The 19,553-nt window shown below is 38.7% G+C and overlaps 1 protein-coding gene across 1 annotated transcript in view; it reads left to right on the forward strand.

Moving 5' to 3' along the window:
• Nucleotides 1-19,553, forward strand: part of CNTN1 (contactin 1) — a 100,334-nt gene that overhangs the window by 36,257 nt on the left and 44,524 nt on the right. The window contains exons 12-14 of the mRNA XM_075491598.1: nt 1,379-1,554; nt 13,861-13,981; nt 18,696-18,854. Coding sequence (XP_075347713.1) covers nt 1,379-1,554; nt 13,861-13,981; nt 18,696-18,854 — 456 coding nt within the window. The remainder of the gene's footprint in view (nt 1-1,378; nt 1,555-13,860; nt 13,982-18,695; nt 18,855-19,553) is intronic.

The raw sequence follows: 19,553 nt of genomic DNA on the forward strand, positions 1-19,553 counted from the left end.
GTGTGGCCCATAAAACTTCTCACACATTGCACATGACTACAGGAAATTAAAAAGTTAAATCTGAAGCTGACAGGCACTGCAAAGTCTGATGGTTTTTCCCACACGCTGTTCACTGCCACTGAACCACTCTTTCAGCAACTTCTTAGACTGGTAGAGTACTTTATGTAAACATTTAGAAAATCACTGATGGTAAACCAAATGCTGAACGTACAGGCACAACGCTAGAATGGAGCAGGTATCCTAAGCATGTCTCTATAGCTAGGACTTTAGAGATCGCGTGTTAACAGGTGGCTCCAGTGCAGTGTGAGATACTCCATTCTGCAAAAGCCAGTAGTTGTGCCATTCTCATAGTCTCCGTATTAAGCAGGTTTTAGATTACTAGAGTAGGATCCAAGGGAAGGTTTCTCTCCAAGGCAGATGGACAAGAAATGTTGGCTTTATTGAGGATTTTTTTCTGTTCTGTGTCTGGTGGGGTGTAGTGTGCTCCTTGGAGCATGCTCAAACCTAGGTCTTACCTAGTAGCAATAGCTCTTTTCTTATGGCTATTGTCTTCCAGGTTTTGGTACCCTACCCCCACTCTCATATTGGTGGGAAAGATACTGTATTTCATGGCATGAGGAAGATATTCTGTGGCTTTTTGTTTTATGATAATATTTGAAAAAAAAGGAACAGGTCTCAGTGATCCAGTGGGTCCCTTCGAGAACACTGTTGCTAATTTGCCTTGTGAGTTTGATGCATGTACCAAGATCTCTAGCAAGTATCATGAGATCTCTGCCTTTTTTTGTTTCTGTAATAATAAGAGGCATTGCTGGGGGATATACAGGTTTCTTCCTTTTGTTGTATTATTTTCTCTTCCTTTCCACATGTAGCTATTTGCATAGTTTGTTATGCATCCATTATATTGTTTCTCAGTAGATAAATTAAGATCTCAGTCCCTGCAATGCTCTAATGGAAATCTGACTCAGCCTGACAACTGAATAGAATTTTCCATTTGTTAAAGAGACAGGTTTTAAAACATAAGAAATATTATAATTAAAACAAGAAATGCAACACAAGTCACATAAGATTCATCATCTGTCTTCTTTTTACCTGAGATGTAGCCAATGAATAAAAATAGCTTTACATAGTCAGTAATGTGATTCAGAGACTAAAACATAGTCATTTTCAAAGGACAGCTATAGAAGTTAGGCGTTTCAGTTGTAAAAGGTTTCCTTTGTTCTCTTTAGTTTGGTCCTTTGAAATGTAGTTGCATGAATAACATGTAAACTAGAGTTTGAGGGAGCAGTTTAATGTATAATCAAAGAGTTATGGAGCTGAGCTTACATTTGGATAAACATTTATTTATTGGAATTTTCCATGTTTGCTTTTAACTTTACAGAAGCTACAAGGATTACTTTAGCTCCCTTGAATGTTGATGTCACCGTTGGAGAGAATGCTACCATGCAATGCATTGCATCCCACGATCCCACATTAGACCTGACATTTATTTGGTCTCTAAATGGCTTTGTAATAGATTTCGAGAAAGAGCATGAACATTATGAAAGGAATGTTATGGTAAGATACTAAAGATCCTTATTTAATATGTGAAAGCCTAGTTTTCTTTATTGTGAATAGCTGTCTTTTCTGTTTTACTTTTTCTGTTGTGTTGGTTCAGGTCTAGAAAAATGCAGTAGGCTAAGAATATAAAATAAAATTACAATTTATACACCTCACAGACATGTAGACACTTGCAGGAAGATACCCGAAATCAGATATCTAAATTGACTTAAGTATTTTGGTACCTCAGTTAAATCCTACTCTGATTAATAGTGAATATAGCTGGTAAGTAGCCTGTGGTAGGTAGCCTGTAGGTAGCCTGATCTTAAACAGGGTGCAAATTATCTCGAAAAAGTGTGCATATGCATTCACTTTTACTTACCCATGTTTTTTCATCAACATTTCTGGAATTTGGCACAAGACGGGGCCAGATGGTGGGTAGGAGTCAAACAGTCTGTAAACACTGAGCAAGAAGAGTTTGTGTGAAGGCTAAACAAGTTAATACAGACACTCATTTTGGCACATAGAAAGAGGAATCGTAGCTATTTCGTATTTGCATGTATGGTTATCTTTTTACAGTCTTCTATCAGGCTTATTCAAAATCAATACCTCGAGTAGAAATCCCTTCTGGTTATGTCTAATCACACGCTAATTTACCTAATATTCAACAACAACCTTAGAGTGGCTGCCCACATGCGTATATATTTATTCTGTTGTTCTGGGTTTAAATGATAGAAAAATCCTCAAATTTAGATACCTTTTCTGGGGGCTCCCAAAAGGAACTGCAGATGTGGAGAGAAAAGGTTGCTAATTTCTATGAATTTCTAATGGTGCCTGCAGTGTCCGGGAACACCAGGGGCCACGTTCAGTTGCAGGTCCATGTTCAAAATGATGTACCATATAACAGTGCCTCCTGCAGATTCTTCCTCCTAGGCTGGCAGTATTATTTGATTTTCCATGGACCAAGAGATTTTTTTCTCTCTTGCTTTTTCAATGTGTTTATCTCCATGTGAGAAGGTGTTTCAAGCATAACTATTCTAGTCTGATTTGGAACAAACCAGTCCTTTGAGGAGGCAAGAGTTGCCTCAGCCTGCTCATTTGCTGAGTTGTAAACATCCCTAAGAAGTCACACTGCTCTCTTTCAGTGAGAGAACAAGTCCTTGTCCAACAAGCCAGTAGAATATGCTAAGACCAGCTGAAAAACATTGAAACCCAAAGACATAAAGTGCTTTCTGCAGTAAACCTCCCAAAACTTGGTATGTCCAAACTTAGTAGCAGGGTACTAAGCAGTTTGCGGTGTATTTTGTGTTGCCTCAGGAATTACAAAATATGTAGATCTACACTAGTACACTAGCATCATTCAAAACATTTCCTGCATGTGGCTATTAAGGCACGCTTTTGATAGGTTTATATTTATACTTTGGTACTAATCAGTGCATAGGAGTACCTTGAAAAAGCTTGAATCGCCTCCTAATGGCATTAGTTGGTCCTTAGATAAAGGCTGGAATGAGTCTGAGTGTCCATCAAAATAAGAGCTTAAAGAGTGAAGCCCCATTAAATGTATTTCGTGTAAAAGAGCAAATAAAACCACTCTGTTTTTGTCAAATTTTATTTAGTTGATTGCTTTTAGCTACCTCACAGAAGTCACACAAGGAAATTGTGTTCCATGAAACAGAAAATCAGGCTGAAAGCGTTGATGAATCAGTGATTTTGGTGTGGAAGGAGGGTGAAAATGCCTTTACCAGAGGACTTTGTAATGCAAGAGAAAGGAACCTGGACTTTCTCTATCTGTTGGTCATATGTTGAACAAAAGTTTTTATATCACTGACGTGCACTTTTGGGTTTTCCTCTTAATAATGAAAATAGAATGAAATTGGATTTTTTTCTTTTAGGGGAAATTAATTCTGAAATTAAATCCCAATTTTAGGGCACTTTCTAGGAAAGCACTTCAAGTGAAGAAATCTAGGGCCAAATAAGGGCCTTAGCAAGTGTGTAAGGTGTAATTCTCCGTGAAGACTGACTTAATATTTAGGTTCCCAGCCACCTGTTTCATCTTCCAGATAGCCAGTGGTCCTGGGTCTCCTGATCCCAAATTCTGATTAACTCCACAATATTTTAGACACTTTATTGAAGTGCTTGGTTTTAAAAATGAATTAGCCTAGCATTGCTAGGCTAGCTTGGTCTCTACAGACCTTCTATGGCCTGCAGAGAGAAAGAAGTGGTTCACTTCATGTGGGTGTTGAATCTTGTGCTGGAAGATTTCCTCTTTCAATAGATTATAGAGATGGATACTCCACAGGATGCAGAAGTAGCTGAAGTATGACTAACTCTTAATTCACTTAGTTAAAGTTACATAGGTTAGATCCAAACAACAATTAATTTATTTGTCAGTGTGTAACTCCATCTTCCTGAAGGATATTTCTTGGTTTGTTGTGTTCCTTTTGTACTTGATCAATTCTGGTAGAAATTATTTTAGCAGGGGCAGCTTCTTGTTTTGCATTCCTAAGCCTTATTTCTGGGCTTTCAAATGCCAAGCAAGTGCAGATAATCTCTGTTCCTCTTCTATGGGCAGCTCAGTCTTCATCACTCAGGGCAGAGGGGACAGTAGGATCGCGTTTGAAGTCTGGAATTGTGATTTGTAGTTACTTGGCGATTCAGTGCTTACGTAATAATAAATGCAGAAATTTAACAAATTCAACTAAGCCAATACAAAGGTTTATATAGGATGTAATTAAGAGGAATATGCACTTTCAGTATTTCTCTTTCATTCATATATTATCGTACTCTTACATTAAGGGTTTTTTTCCTTCCTGTGTGAGCAAAGGGATTTTAACCTGCCTAGCGCGTCCATCTCTGGCAGTTCTCAGCTCAAGTCACTGGGTGGCAGGTTTGCTCAGGCTTTCTCGGATTCAAAGGGGTGAGCTGGTGTGCATTTGACAGCAGCAGCCCTAACTGCTGGGCTTTAAGCAGTGGAGTCCCATGCTGCCACCCAGCCCTTCACCAACATAAACGAAAAAAAGTGATCCGTCATGAATATTAAAATCACTGGATATGTGGTGCATACTCTCTGTGCTATAATTTCCTGTTGATGAAGGATCCTCATCTGTCTTCCTGATAATATCACTATTAATTTATGTGACAGTACAGATCAACATGCTGAAATTTGATACAGCCACAGTATTACAGTTCTCAAAATAATACTAATATTGTTGTCACATACACATAATTGAATGCTAATGAAATTCATGTAAATACCTGCATAAGTCTTCTTTCTTTAAATGAAAGCTTTGGTATCTCCATCATTTGCTGAAGGCAAAACTAATTTGCATTACATTAGTACTAAAATTCATTTATCAAAAGAACATTTGTCAGTGCTGTTTTGATTTCCTATGACAGTGATATTTAAAATGAAAAATATATGTATTAATTGGTTAGCTTTCGAAGAGTCAAATGGAGTCTTTGAAATCTTACTACTAAATTGATTGCTTTTGACTTTATGTGTGGTTGTTCCTCTGATTATTTGATTGAGGATCTAAACATTAACACATCCTTTCAAGTCCCATAGAGATATAGCACTTCAAGTAATCTGGAAAACTCTAATGTTCAATCACTTGTTACTTATGGATCTGCTTTTTGTTATGTACATTTAAAGATTGAAAAGCTTACTTTTAATATATATTTTAAAAATATACACTGTCGAAATAAGTATATTCTTTTAAGTTTATTACAACAAATTCTCTTTGATATGTGAATGTGTGTAACTATTTTTTTGTACTTCTGGAGCCACACTAGTCCATTTGTATGGATAGTCAGGAAGAGGAACTCCGTAATTTAACTGATTCAAGTCAGAAACTTGTACATAGACTTAGGAAGAGTCCAAATGTAGGCTGTAATAGTCTTAGTCACAGGTAGCCATGCATACATTTTAAAATGCTTTCCATACCATCAATATTCCTGTGTTTGCTACACTGTTTATTAGTTGTCTTAAACAATTCAGTGAACCTGAAACCCTGATTTTTTTTCACCATTTTATCTTTAATAAATTAAATTAAGTTGCCGTACCAGTGTTCAGGAACTTGGCCTGCTTGCAAATAACTTCCTTTTATAAGAATTAAAAGAAAGAGGAAGTGGTGATGGAAAAATACCATAAAGCCGGCCAATAAGTTTTGTCATAAAGACAATTGACTTGTTGCTTGCTCATGTTTTCTCATATTAGCAGTGAGATTATCAAAAGAACACAAAGAAAAACTGTACTTGGGTACCTGAGACCCTTTCACACCTACCAAAATGCAGGCCTGTATCACCCTATCATGTAATATCTGGATCATTTAAGGTACCTTACTGAAGTGGTTTGTAAGTTCTGTTCTTGGCATCTAGTATGTTTTTTACATCCCACAGAAGGTACTATCCTTATTTTTACATCAGATAGCTTCAAGGCTTCATGCTGCTTTGTGATCATAATTTATCAAAAACAGCATTCCATGGAGCCCCGCTCAAGATGTTGAGTTCCCCTCTCCTCTGCAAAAACAAAGTAAAGCCAGCAAAAAACAGAATTCCAAAACGGTAGGTCCAAAATTGGAATGACTAAGACTATTTATAAGAGAAACTTGCAGCTCGTTGCTTTATTTTTTTTTAAGATAAACAATATTTTTTTAAATTGTGAGAATTTTGGAATTCTCTTAAAATTTTTTCCATGTCAAAGGTTCTTGGTTTCTGTTGTTTGGTATGTGAGTTTCGTTATGAAATTTACATCTTGCATTTAAAAAATATTAAAAAGTAGAAACCAATCATTCTGTTCCTATTGTAAAAGGAGAAGAATCAAAGATGCATGCCCTCAAACCCTCTGCTGAACTTCTCAGTGATAGGATTAAGATGATTAATGGTTTGAAGCATCTGACATATGAGGAGAACCCAAGGGAGCTGGGGTTATTTAGCCTTCAGAAGAGAAAGTTCAGGAAGATCTTGTCAATATGTATAAATACCTGGTGAGAGGAAAATAAGGAAGTCAGAGCCAGACTTTTCTCATTAGCACCCAGTGAGTGGACAAGAGGTGATGGGCAGCAACTGAAAAACAGGAAATTCCAATTAAACATAAGGAAAACTTTTTTATTGTGAAGGTGGTCAGACATTGGAACAGGTTGCCTGGATAGGCTATGGAGTCTCCATCCATGAAGTTATTCAAAATATTTGGAGTGAAGAAGGCCCAGAGCAACCCGTTCCAGTCAACTCTGCTTTGAGTGGGGAGGTTGGACAAGACACATCCAGAGATCCCTTCTGACTTCAACTATTGTGTGATTCTGTGATGGTTTAATATAGTTGTGTAAAAAAAAAATAGTTACATTAAGTGTATCAAAGAGGGTATTGAGTGTTGAAAGCAGACGACAGCAGTATTTTGCTCAGCCAATACATTTATATGCTGGTGCACAGTTATTTGTCTAATGGGATATCAGCACCTTTCAACACAAGCAGAAGCTCTGGTGTTTGAAATAAAGAGTTAAGGTATTGGACCAAAGGTTGGTACCAGCAAGAATGAAGCCATTTTAGAAAGTGTATGATGGAACTTTATGCTTTGGTCTTTCTAATTTCCATCAAAATAGGAACTTTAACACTCTGAGAACTGGCAAATAATTTCGTTTTAACATTTAGGAATTGTTTACCTTACCAGCAGCTTTAATGATGGAATTTTTTTACAGAATTGGTAGGGAATCTTTCCCAGGGAGTTCACAGGACAAGAAAGGTGTCTTTACTGATGCTGGACATTGCATAGCATTGCACCCAACTAAAAAGCTCTCACAGAATGAGGAGCTCTCACAGAATGAGGAGCGTTATTCAAGATGGTGCTGACACACCTCAGTGTCATGACTACTACTGAGCAGGAATTAAGACCTGCTGAATCCACAGTGTGCTTTCCAGTGTTCATAGGTTCAGGGATGTGGCACAAAGGCAGCCAAACATGTTCAGCACAGAGCTTGCAGGGCTCGTAGCTCAGGCTCTATTCAGCTTTGAAGTCGCTTCTGAATCCAAGCTGTCTGTGTATAACTTGTTCTGGTGTCCCTGCAACCATCATACAGTTAACCTTCAATAGTGTGGACTTCACTGTATTCTCAAAAGCTTTTTCTTCCTTATGCAAATATTATTCATCTTACTTTATCCCTCTCCAAAGTACAGGAAGCTTTGCAGTCTCCTAGGACCACACTCATAATATTCTGGAGATGTGTGGCCAGACAGTTACTTTACATTAAAGTAAATCACACATGGAAGGGCCTGTTTCTTCACTTTGACTGTAAAAGGCAGTTAGTTCAGATACCAAAATCCACGCTACAGATGTCTAAAATAGGTGAGATGAATTCTAAATTGGAGACAGCATTTGCCAAAAAGGAAAGTTCTCCAAAACAGCTGGTTTTGTAAACCACTGAGAATCAGTTGGACTATAAAAATCCTGTTAGAGGAGTATAGCTTAACACCTGCTTGGTTTTTGTAAATTATTATAATTTGCAGTTCCTTGGCTGGACATGGTAGACAAAGGTGTTTTACTGCATGCTCCTGCTTCAACATATTACTGAGTAGACACTTAGTTTTATTGTATAAATCTCTCCTTGCACATTCCACAGTTTTCTGCAGCAGAAAAGCTACAAAGATTTGAATTTTAATTTTTCTTCACTGTTTCCCCTGGTAATCCTCCTTGCAGATTGTGGAGTCTAGCTACAGCTGTATGACAGGAAATCAACAGAAACTTCAGGAGGAGAATGGAAGAATTAGAGAAAAATGTTTAGATAGGAAAGCTCAGTTACCCACTGACGAGGAAGAAGAGGCTGTGCATGGATTGGGAAGAAGAGGCTGTGTATGGACTGGAACAAAACCTGGGAGACAGTGTCATAGTGAGCTCATTCAGTACAATTTGTTGAATATATGGAGGAGGCAGGTGATTGTTCATGAAGCATGGCCAACCAGAATAGCTGAGCTACTGCTTTTTCTGAAAAAGAGTCGCAGGACTCTCCAAAGGCACTGTCTCAATACATTGCTTTCAGTGCCTTGATGTATTAGGGAGACACTTTAGACATGAGTGAGTTGCAAGTCACATATTTTGGCTAGGTTTGGGGTAAAATTTAGAGCCTAGGGCCTAATAGTAACGTAGTGAGCATGGAATGAGATGGATGGAGTCAGTGGTTAAGAGCAAGGAGGGGAAGGAAAGCAGAAGACATAGTGCTGAGGGGGAAGCCAACGACCAGTTAGCTCGACAGAAGCCTTTGAGGAAACCTATTATTAATCCACAGTGCTATTTCCAGCACACAGAAATGTAGTTTGTTTAGAGGATCAAGATATGCCAACTTCTGTGCTAGAATTAAAAAAATACATTGCAAAATCAGTTGACTGTAACTTTATGTGCTTGTGAGACTTTACAAACTACCAAAATCTATGTACCATCCCCAGTTAGGTAGCAGGAGCTGAGAAAGCCAGGTGTGAGCACTACTCAGAGAAATGTAGTTTGCAGTATAGTGAATTTTCATCATCAGCTGTAAAGTTGTGAGCCATGAGTATAAGTGAACAAGTACCTAGGCTTTTTTCTGCTGTTGGAAATGAAATAACAGGGCATATTACCACAGGGATGCTGGTACAAAGCACAGTGTCCTCAGGCATTCTCAGCGGTATGCTGAATGGGGAAGAATAATATATTTGTTGGAAATATTTCCCAGTCCACATTTCAGGGGTAGAATTAGCACTGTACTTCCTTTACATATAAATATAGTTCGCTGAAGGAAGAGATTCTTCAGTGGGAATGACTGTCATCATTATCCTGCTGGGTTTTTTATTTACCCATAACTTTCATGCCAGCCATGGCTTATAAAACAAAGTGAGATAAGCTCTCCTGTGAATAGGATTGAGACAATAGAGCTGCACTGGTCGTGGTGTCCCCATGCCATCTCTGATCTCAATATCAGGAAAACATTTACATTAACATTTGTCAAGAGCTGTTGGATTGTCTGTTCTACTTGTATCTACCACATAGCAGATCCTCTACTGGCAGGAACAAAACAATTCACATGAACTCACTTAGAGTTAATAATTTTAGGTACAGGTAATAGAAAAAGATGTTTTAAATTATTGCTGGCTTTGGAAAAGCTGATCTCATTGCCAAGAATCCCATCTCTTCCACATTACTTCTTATCGTCTCTCTTATCATCTTACCTCCACTGCGTATTAAACACCTCTGAAGCTCAGATGTCTAGTTTTCGAACCTGAATTTAAAAAAAAAAAAAGACTCTGTCTCTGCTTACCAGGTTCTTCTATTTCTGCCAAGTTAGTTTTATTATTACGAAGGGCTTGTTAGCTTCATACTAACCTAAGTTCCTTTATTGTCTCTGAGGTCCCAACAGAAGCTTTCAGTCAAAAGACTTAGATTCCTGTAAATGATTTTTGATCACACAGGGGCACGTTCTGATGGCTTTCAGTAATTTAGTGCACTAGCAAAGGTGATAGTCAAAAGAGAACAGTGAATCACAGAAATAGGTCATACAATGCTATTTTTGACACAACTATTAAAGCATAAATATAGGGCTCATATGATGAAAGTCTTTGCTTGAAACTTGGTAAATAACTGAGTGGTGAACCACAGATACCCTTGGAACATCCCTGAGTACTGCTATCACTATTTCCAGTCTGTGATTCAGTTTTCTCTGAGTTAAGGAAGGCATTTTTAAACTTAGCCAAGCTGAGGTTTTTGAATGAAAACATACAGTGCATTCATATCTAATTTGTGGACAGAATTTGCTGATGCCCATGCTCTTTATTTGCTTTGTAAGCTCTTCTTTTACCACCAAGAACTTAGGCTTCTTCTGAGGTATGGAAAGCTTCATCACCAGCTGCATAAAACCTTGCTCCAGGAGAGCTTCTGAACCAACAAGATACAATACCATATCTATGGGTTGTTGATTTTTAAATTATGTTATATTTTCCCATCTGTTTTTCATCATTTAGATTTTAAGACCAAGTTCCCATATGGGAAATTAATGTTAGAACAAGTATATGGGCACATCATTAATAAATATAATAAAGTATTTTAATTAAAGTGCTAACATAGGAATTAATGAGTACTAAGACTATTAAGAATTTGTAATCATTTGTTATTGAAGTAATAATATGATTATGAGAATTCTAAGTTTATGCAGTTTTTCTAAACTTTATTGCTTTGCCCAACCTTTTCTTATGTTTATTTGCAAATCAAAGTGCAAGCAATGATCAGAGGTTCACAGGCAGTGTGGTTCTTTCTAGGATGACATTTGGTGTTAATAAACTAAAGGTTTATACACCGCACTCAAACAGAGAACTGTTTGTATCTTTTATTAAAACCAAAACCAGTAAGAACAAAATGAAAAAGAAAACCCAGGAACTGAAAACTCAAGGAGTTTGAACTTCTGCAGTGTCTTTGGTGTAATTTTTTGGTGGGCAGAGGAGCAAGTAGCTGTCATAGAAATACTGACAGTCCCACTGATTTTTCTTCCTGAAAGCTGTTGACAGCATTGCTTAGCCCACTGTAGACAAAAAAAGGCTTACATGTGGTTAGTCAGGCAGCCAGCCAGTGTTCACATATGCAGTAATCCCCACAGATTTTCAAAGGATGCTGTCCTCGAAGGCAGTGCCCCTGGAGTTCTGATGAATAAACTGGGGGGGCACCTGCACAGAAGTGGCACTGTCCCAAACTCACCTTGTCTCTCTATCCTGCATGAACTTTGGCAAATTAAATTAAAAGCCCTGTCATATTAGTCTTGAGTGAAAAGTGTGAATATGTGTATATACACACACACATGGACATAGTTTAATAATAACTAAAAGAGAAATGGTCAGAAATACATCAAGAACATTGGATTGTTCACTGATCCAACTAATCTGTTTGGTCATTGCTAGCAGCACTTGTGTCACTCAAAAATTGAAAGGGTACAGTGTAACCTGCATTTCTCTCTGACCCTATGAGGCAATCAGCTGAAGTATTGCTAGCCAGAATTAAGCAGTTTCTTTCATGTGTGCTTGATTCTCCTTTTATCCAATCACTGGTTGACCTCAGTAATTTCTTAAAGATGTGAATTCTTACGTTGGACCAAAAAAATTGCTGTTAACAGATTTCAGTTTGTGCTGAAATTTTATGCCAGCAGAATTTGAAGCTGGCATCCAAAATCCTCAGAGTTTGGAAAGGAAAAGGATAGTTTTATCTGGCTATTTTAATCTCCCCTAAATATAGACTCTAAACTGGCATTCTAGTTTCAGAACATTTGGAAAAGATTTAGCCTTACTTCCCTCCCCCCCCCCCCCCCCCCTTTTCAATCAGGAAACATAAACTGGATGACATAGCTTTATTTCATTTCTTCAGAATGTCTAAATGTGGAGACACTGATGACAGCCCATAATATTTGAGATTGTATTGTAGGTCTTTGTTGTTCCCTAGAACCTTCCATGATGATAGCGCTAGTTCTTACACCTAAATATTTAGCAATTTCTTTTTTACATACCGTTTTGCATCTGAATTCCTTTTGTTCCTGCATGTGAAGGTTTCTGGAGTGCGGTGAGTTATCTCAGTGTTTGGGAGTTTTTTTAAGTTGTATTTCTGAACCATCTGCAGAGAATTAGGAAATCTGAATGTTGCTCCTTTCAGTGTAGTGTGGTATAAATCCATCTGTTAATCTTTTGTGACATTTTGACTTCCATGAAAGCAATCAGATATATATTGGAGAGAACATTTGGATTTTTCCTGAAATATCTTTAAGACCAACACATGTATAACCTTGTGATTTAACCTAGTAATCTTTTTCTGGAATAAAATGCAGGATAGATAAGCAAAATATTTCAAGTGTGTTATTTTTAAACATTTATATAAATGTCTTAACATAAAATGTGTTTTTCATTAAGAATAGCTGTGGTGTATATAGCAGTCTCTGTTCTACTCCTTGTTTTACAGGTGCACATCTAGTTAGTGGGTTCACAGAAGTGTCATAGGACAAAAATACTTTATTCAGTTTGCCTATCTGTACAGCCACAGGTAGCAGATAGTGGACCTTATAGCCATCTGAAAACATAGCTATATATCTGCCCAATAGTCTAGCACTGGTGAAGAGTGCTGAGGAAGGATTAGGGTCTGTGATGATGATGATGATGAGTGTATGAGCCTCGTTGAATGGTACATTGCTTCCCTGGAGGTCCTGCTGCCATTTGCCAGGGAGCAGCAAGAGCTGAGCTGCGGGGATAGCGTGGCCGGCCGGGCAGGGGCCTTGCCAGCAAGGGCCCCGTCCCGCAGCGCCTGAGGGAGGGGAGCAGGCAGGCCTGGGGGTGGCAGCCAGGGCCGGGCACGGACCAGGGGTGGCTGGGCAGGTCCACCATGAGCAGGCTGGGTCGCGGTCGGGCTGGGAAGTTAGGTGGCCACTCAGCAAGTCAGGGCCAGCAGGGCCCACGGCCAGGCGGGGCTGTGCCATGATGGGAGCTGTCGTTCCGGCAGGGCCAGAAGGCAGCGTTCTGGCTCAGCAGCAGCTCCCGCAGCAGGGAGTCAGCCCTGGCAGGGAGTCGGCCCTGGCCGAGGCCTCGCCACAGCGCTGTCTGTGCACGCCCCGGCCCGGGTCGCCGAAGGAAGGGGCTGCCCTGGGCTGTGCTGGCTTGGAGCCGTCCCGGAGCCCCGGCAGCCCAGCCTCCCGCCACAGGGTTATGGCTGCTGCCATTGTCCTGTCCATGGCCAGCACCGCTGCGCAGAAGAGGGGCTGGCCTTTCCTCTAAGGAGCTGTGGCACACGTTGAACATTATTGTTTCTTCACAGTTGCTGCATTTTAGTGTCTCTTTGGTGCGTCTTTATTTAGGCTGTGATTGTAGCCGTTCTGTGATAAAAAAGTTTGTACTGCTTTAAGCTTGTAAAGGAAGAGCCAAACAGTATCCTGCTCTGTTAGCAGGACTCCACGACATGTTATCATACAAACGTGCGTAAAAAAGCAAGTAAGGGTATGGAGCAATCATCTGACTGCCGTTTATGAAAAAATTCTTGACTAAATTTAATGTTTGGATATGGGCTTCAAATAGTAAAAGGGCAACGTTGCCTTGTGAAAAATACATTTACTAAGACATCTGTTTTTTTCATGTCTGGTAAAGAGCAGCATGTCTTCAGGAAACACAGGACATTTTCAACAGCTGTCATATAAATCAGATGCATCTTTGAGGGTGATTCATGCTCAAAGTAAGCACTTGCTCTTTGGAAACAGCAACCACTGTGTATCAGTTGGGAGGGATGTGTATAGGTGTCACATGCTGTACAGAGATGTTTACCAGCTTCACTAAGTGCTATTTTTGTAACAGATTAAATCCAACGGTGAGCTGCTCATTAAAAACGTTCAGCTGCGGCACGCTGGGAGGTACACGTGCACTGCTCAGACGATTGTCGACAACTCCTCGGCTTCGGCTGACCTTGTGGTAAGAGGTAAGGTTCTCCAGGTAAAACAGAGATGTGGCTGGTTTTCACCTAGACAAGCAGAGTGTTTCTGGTTGTTTAGAATATGTTATTTCTCATCAAGAAATGGCAGAAATTAAAATAGGAAGTGCATGAACATGCAAAGTCCTTAAAGTCTACTCAGGGTACTGATTCTATTCCAGACATTTAGAGGTCTAACTGAGCATGTTTTCCTGAAAAGCAATAAAGATTTTTTTATTATGGGTATTTTCCTTATGTTAAAGTAATTTTTAGACAGTTTAATTTGGTGCTTATTATTAAAAATAGATTTTAAGTATCATTTCAATGTATCCACTGTATAACATTTTTAAGAAGCCACTTCTGTTTTCTCATAAAGCTTTATGGATTAAATTAATGTGTATAATACTAGGCCTACGTTACAAGGATTCCTAGTTTTCAAATGACAGAAACCAGGAAATTTGGGGTTAAGGTTATCACTCCATTGTTAGCTGATGCATGTCTGTTAAGTGTTACTGCAGTCTCAAAACACTGTGTTTGCTCATGCAGTATGTATCCTACAAGATCTGTTACAATGCGTGGTTTCAATAGCGTGAGTTAATTCATGTCCTTTGGGTGTTTCACTCTGTTTTGTGCCTCCAGGTATAAGATGTTCTGAAGTGCTAACGCTCTGTAATGCTGACAATTTAAAGCAGACATAACTTGTACTTGGAGACGCATTGCTGTCATGTTTTGCCCCACGTTCCAGTTATACTATAGAACTGTATAGCAGCTGAAGTATAGCTTGAGCCTTGATTCTGAATTTCTATCATCTGAGGATGTTGTGCACTTGAATATTTCTGTATTTAATTTTTGCTGGGTATTAACAGCCAGTGAAATGCCATCAGCTATGGATTAAATGTCAAAGCAAATATGATAAGTGGTGAAACTGTAGAATACATCTGCAAAGAAAAAGAGAAAGGTCTGTTCATGTGCCTTAGTATTATGTAAGAAATTCCTTTTAAAAATAAAAGGAGAGACAAGGTGCCTTATCAAGCTTCTGATTCTCCTTCCAAGGCAGTAATTATAATTAGAATCATTGCTCTGAGGTTATGTTGTGGAAGAAATTAGCATTCATTTTATGCTCAACATTTGGGTTTTAATACAATGAACACAGTTCTGCTTAGTGCTGAGTAATTCTCACTACCATTTTTGTCAGTGGAAGACTCAGCGTCTTGCAAGGGCAAGGTTAAATATCTGATGAAATACGACGAAGGTGACATTATAGTTTCACTGCATTGGTAGGAAGAGGCAACAACAAAGTATGAAAACACAGAGCCAGGTTCCAGAGCGTCTCATCAATGAAGCAGTAAAGGATAGCCACTGTTCATGCAGGCACATGAAGATATTTTGCCTGTCCACAAAACAATTTAATAGTTCATACGGATTGTCCTATGTGATCTTAGAGTATTAAAATTGCTCTCGTGGTCAGGAGTATTGCTAGTGATATTAGTACACTGAAGACTGTCAAGCCCCTGAGTGCACCAAGCGGCCTTAATGGCCCTGACCAGCCTCACCCGGGACACCCACCCGTTAAGCTCAGCCCTGGACCTTCAGCCCTGACTGGAGCTATGTTACGGACATGCCTGCTTCCAGCTCTGTCTCTGGCCCTGCCTCCTGGATGGGCTTCAGACCTATGCTGTGGGTAGCTTGTCTCCTGGATGGACTGCTTGTATGTACACAGTAGTTTGTCACTTGGATGGACCTGATTCATTGCTTGTAGTACCTAGGACTGCCATATCAGCACCTGGCTCTGCCCACTATATTCAAACCCTGTGGGACTGTGCCCCATTGCTGAAGGAACTGCCAGCCCTGGGGTTACTCGTGGATCCTGGCTCAGCTTTCCTGAGGGAGCAGCTGGCCCTTGGTGTTTCCTGACACATGCCATTTTCAGAAACTTTGCTAGTGAGGTGAGAAGCTGTAAGAGATACCTCCTAAAGAATGAAGGAAAGAAAGATCTTGGGACTGATGAACTTTTCCATACCTTCCAGCTTCAGGGCTTCTGAAGTGAACAGTCTTGCAGGAGAACAGGTCTCTCAGGCCTTACCTACCTGAGTCCTTAGAGCTGGCAAGTATGCACATTACCAGGGTGGAGAGTTGATTAACAACCCTCATCAGGGGTTGTAAAATCAGCTCTTAGCAACAGCTTCTAGTTTGTACATCCTCTGTGAAGTGTAAGAGGCTGTTTCCACATTCAGTAATGTATTTAGGTTTTGCCTTGAAAGGGAGGTCCGAGGACAGCTAATTAGTAGGTTAGTTTTCAATGCCAAGATTTGAATTTTAATAGAAGTTGGTTATGAGCAATCCAGTAGTCAGTCAATGTACATTTTTTCCAAGGATACTAAATGGGTACTATTCTTGGATCTTAGGAGAAGAAACAATCAGGAATTTGATTGTCAAAGTCATAGGCCATAGCCCAATAGATTGTGTAGAGTGGCCACGCTTATTTCTTTTTAAGCAATGGCATATATATTCTTTGAAGAACCAGTCTAAATTTGAATACTTTTGGAGTTGGAAATGGAATTGCTTGCTTGTTAGAAGGATAAATTCATTGAAACAGAGGAACAACAATTTATGGTAGTATATTTGTTTGATTCAGTTAACTTCATTTGGTTCCTTTTGCTTAGATTTATGGAGAAAATGAAGAACTCAAGAGCTGAAGATACATTTGGTACACTGTGTGTTTAGATCTGATGTAGAAATCTTGTTCTATTCTTTATGTTGAGTTGTTTTGGTTTCTCTGTAAATACTGCAGAGAAATATATCCTGTTATTTCTTGTTGGTTTTTTTAGTACGCTCTGGAACTTGTTCAATCAGATTGTTGGATAATTACCTGAATCATGTTGGCATATTATTACCTCTGAATGTAGAATCAGAAAATACTTCTCAATAGTTCTAATGCATTGTCTCTGTTTTTACACAATAGTTAATATATATCACATAACTATATCCTATAAAACAGAAGCATAATAACAAAACTGGAACAGTCAATATAAAAAGAATGATCTGAAAATATCTATAGGCCAAGTTTGTAAGTAGGTACTAATCTTTGGGTTACAGAATTACTGTAAGTTTGAGGGGGTTTTAGCACAGCTTACAGAAGATTGTAGTGTCTTTTACAGATTAAGATTCCTATAATCACGTATGTGTGCACCTGCATCACTCTCTTCTTAGCTTTCTAGTCGATGAAAAAATCACCTGTGCCTGTTGATCTGCACATTTTAACCTCTCTTCTGGGGACCAAGGCACAGCACAGCAACAATAAAAAAGTTACTCACACAAAGTAGAGGTGTGGAAGTAGTAGTAATTAGACGAAAATTTTTAAAATTTAAAAAATGCATTTAGAAAAATGCAAGCATTCACTCCAGTTTTTGTCTGTTATTATTGTTCAGAAATAAACCAGATGAGGTTTGGTGAAGAAATGTAATACCATTTATTAGGTTTAGTGATACACCTGAAAAAAACAGGCAAGTTTTGGGAACGTGCCTATGTCTTCAGATCTGAAGTATAACTAACAAACTGAAAGCCAAATATGGATTGAGAATAATTGCTGTTATTTTATTTTAAGTAGTTGGTTGGATCAGAGATAGTATTTAATACTTGAAAAGCATAGAGACGAGACTGTGAACTAGTTTAGGACAAGCAACTTCTACCTGTAACAATTTAGCTGGGTGTTGGGAGCATAGTAATGTGCAATCAAGACAACATCTGTATTTTGTTCATGACTTCTTATATTCAATAGAGCTATGAATTTTGAAATTAATCTTTGCAAGTATCTGCCTTTTGTAGAAAAAGAAAATACTGTTTAGAAATTATTTTATAGGTCCTTCTTGATGATCAAGACTGAAAGGGCAGATGTGGAATGGCTGTTTTGTGAAAAATGTTTTCCCTTTGGCAGCTTAGTGCTTCTGTCCCTTGTTGATGGTCTTTGTGGGGTTATTCTGGTGCACAGAGGTTGTTCGATTTCACCTATGTAGTTTGCAAGACTGCTTTTAGTTCAGTGGGTGTAGTGGATTCCACATTTTGGCATGGATTTTTTAAATTGTTGTTGTGGGACAGCTTTTGTAGAACTGTAGAGAAACGTTGCCTAGTTCTGCTTTCACTCAAGTTATATTAGTCTGTAGGAAGTTTGAATCTGATGGTGGGTTTACCATATTGGGTTAATATGAAGGCCAAGAGAAATGTGAAGAGGTCTATAGAAATGTCTTTCAAGGTATGATTTTTCTCCAATGTAAGTTACAAGATTTTCCATATAAATTGCAGTCAAGGCCAATATGGCACAAGCAGAAGTGTAGATTAAAGATGGGTCACCAATAAGGTCATCATTAGGTGGAATTTAGGAAGGAAGATTTTGTGTATTTTTCCTGACTTTGAGTTCACTGTTGTTTGAAAAAAGAGTAGCAACAGTTTCAAAGTATCATTTTTTTACTTAAGAAAACCTCAATATTACTACTTAGGCAGCAGTCATGGAAGTTTCATTTGGTAGTTGTTAGATGCAAGAGCATTTATCCTCTGAATCACTCAGCAGAGTCTTAAAATGTATATATACATTTTCAATCTGTTCTTAAGTAGAAAGTGAGACTTGAAAGTTAGACTTGTATCTGATAAATACAAGTAGGAAAGTTAGTGAATTTTCATTTTCAGAATATTTACTTTGTTAATTGAATTATCAATTTTTTTTTCTCAGGCCCTCCAGGCCCTCCCGGAGGTATAAGAGTAGAAGAAATTCGAGACACTGCTGTAGCACTTACCTGGAGTCGTGGAACAGACAATCATAGCCCTATTTCTAAATACACTATCCAGTCGAAAACCTTTCTATCTGAAGAGTGGAAAGATGCCAAAACAGGTAAGAGTAATGCCAGAAGTAATAAGGTAAATAGGTTTTAAAGTGTTTGATTGTTGGAAAGTTTGGCTAATCAGAAAATAGTCACAATAAAAGGAAACCAGGGATGCTATTAATGTCTGCTACAGGGTTTGGGAGTAGGTACTGTCCTATCCGTGTGTTGTCAACAGGTTTGTTCCCAGCACTTGGAGGGCCTGAACTGAATATCAAGAAAGAAATAAAAGAACACGCCAGAGTTTTAACCTGTTTTTTGCCTCTTACCTCGTTGCTTGAAAAATTCGTCAGCTACTAGAATCATAAAAATTCATTTACAGGTTAATTTGGATGACAAATGGGTGTCTTCATTTCTGTATTTGTTATGCAGAAAGTTGGTTAAAATTGTCTGCTTTTTCCTGGGAGCAGACTAAGTTCCAGTTGCGTTAAAACTGGCACCCCTAGAGAAAACATAGCTAAAATTATCTTTCTAACCACTGGATGTCATCATTGTGCCACATAATTGCAGCTGAGGAGGCACCTACCTGAACACAGGGCATGCTAATGTATATTTCTTTGCAAGATTTAAAATAAATGCATGAATTATGAAAATATTTTAAAACTACTAGTATCTTTGAATGTTTTATGAAGGATAGCATTGCTACAAGCTATACAGAATTGTCCTATCAATAGTATTCAGTATGCCACCGTAATAAATTATAACTTAAG

The sequence above is a fragment of the Mycteria americana genome, chromosome 1, assembly GCF_035582795.1.
Source record: "Mycteria americana isolate JAX WOST 10 ecotype Jacksonville Zoo and Gardens chromosome 1, USCA_MyAme_1.0, whole genome shotgun sequence".
NCBI classification, from domain to species: Eukaryota; Metazoa; Chordata; class Aves; order Ciconiiformes; family Ciconiidae; genus Mycteria; species Mycteria americana.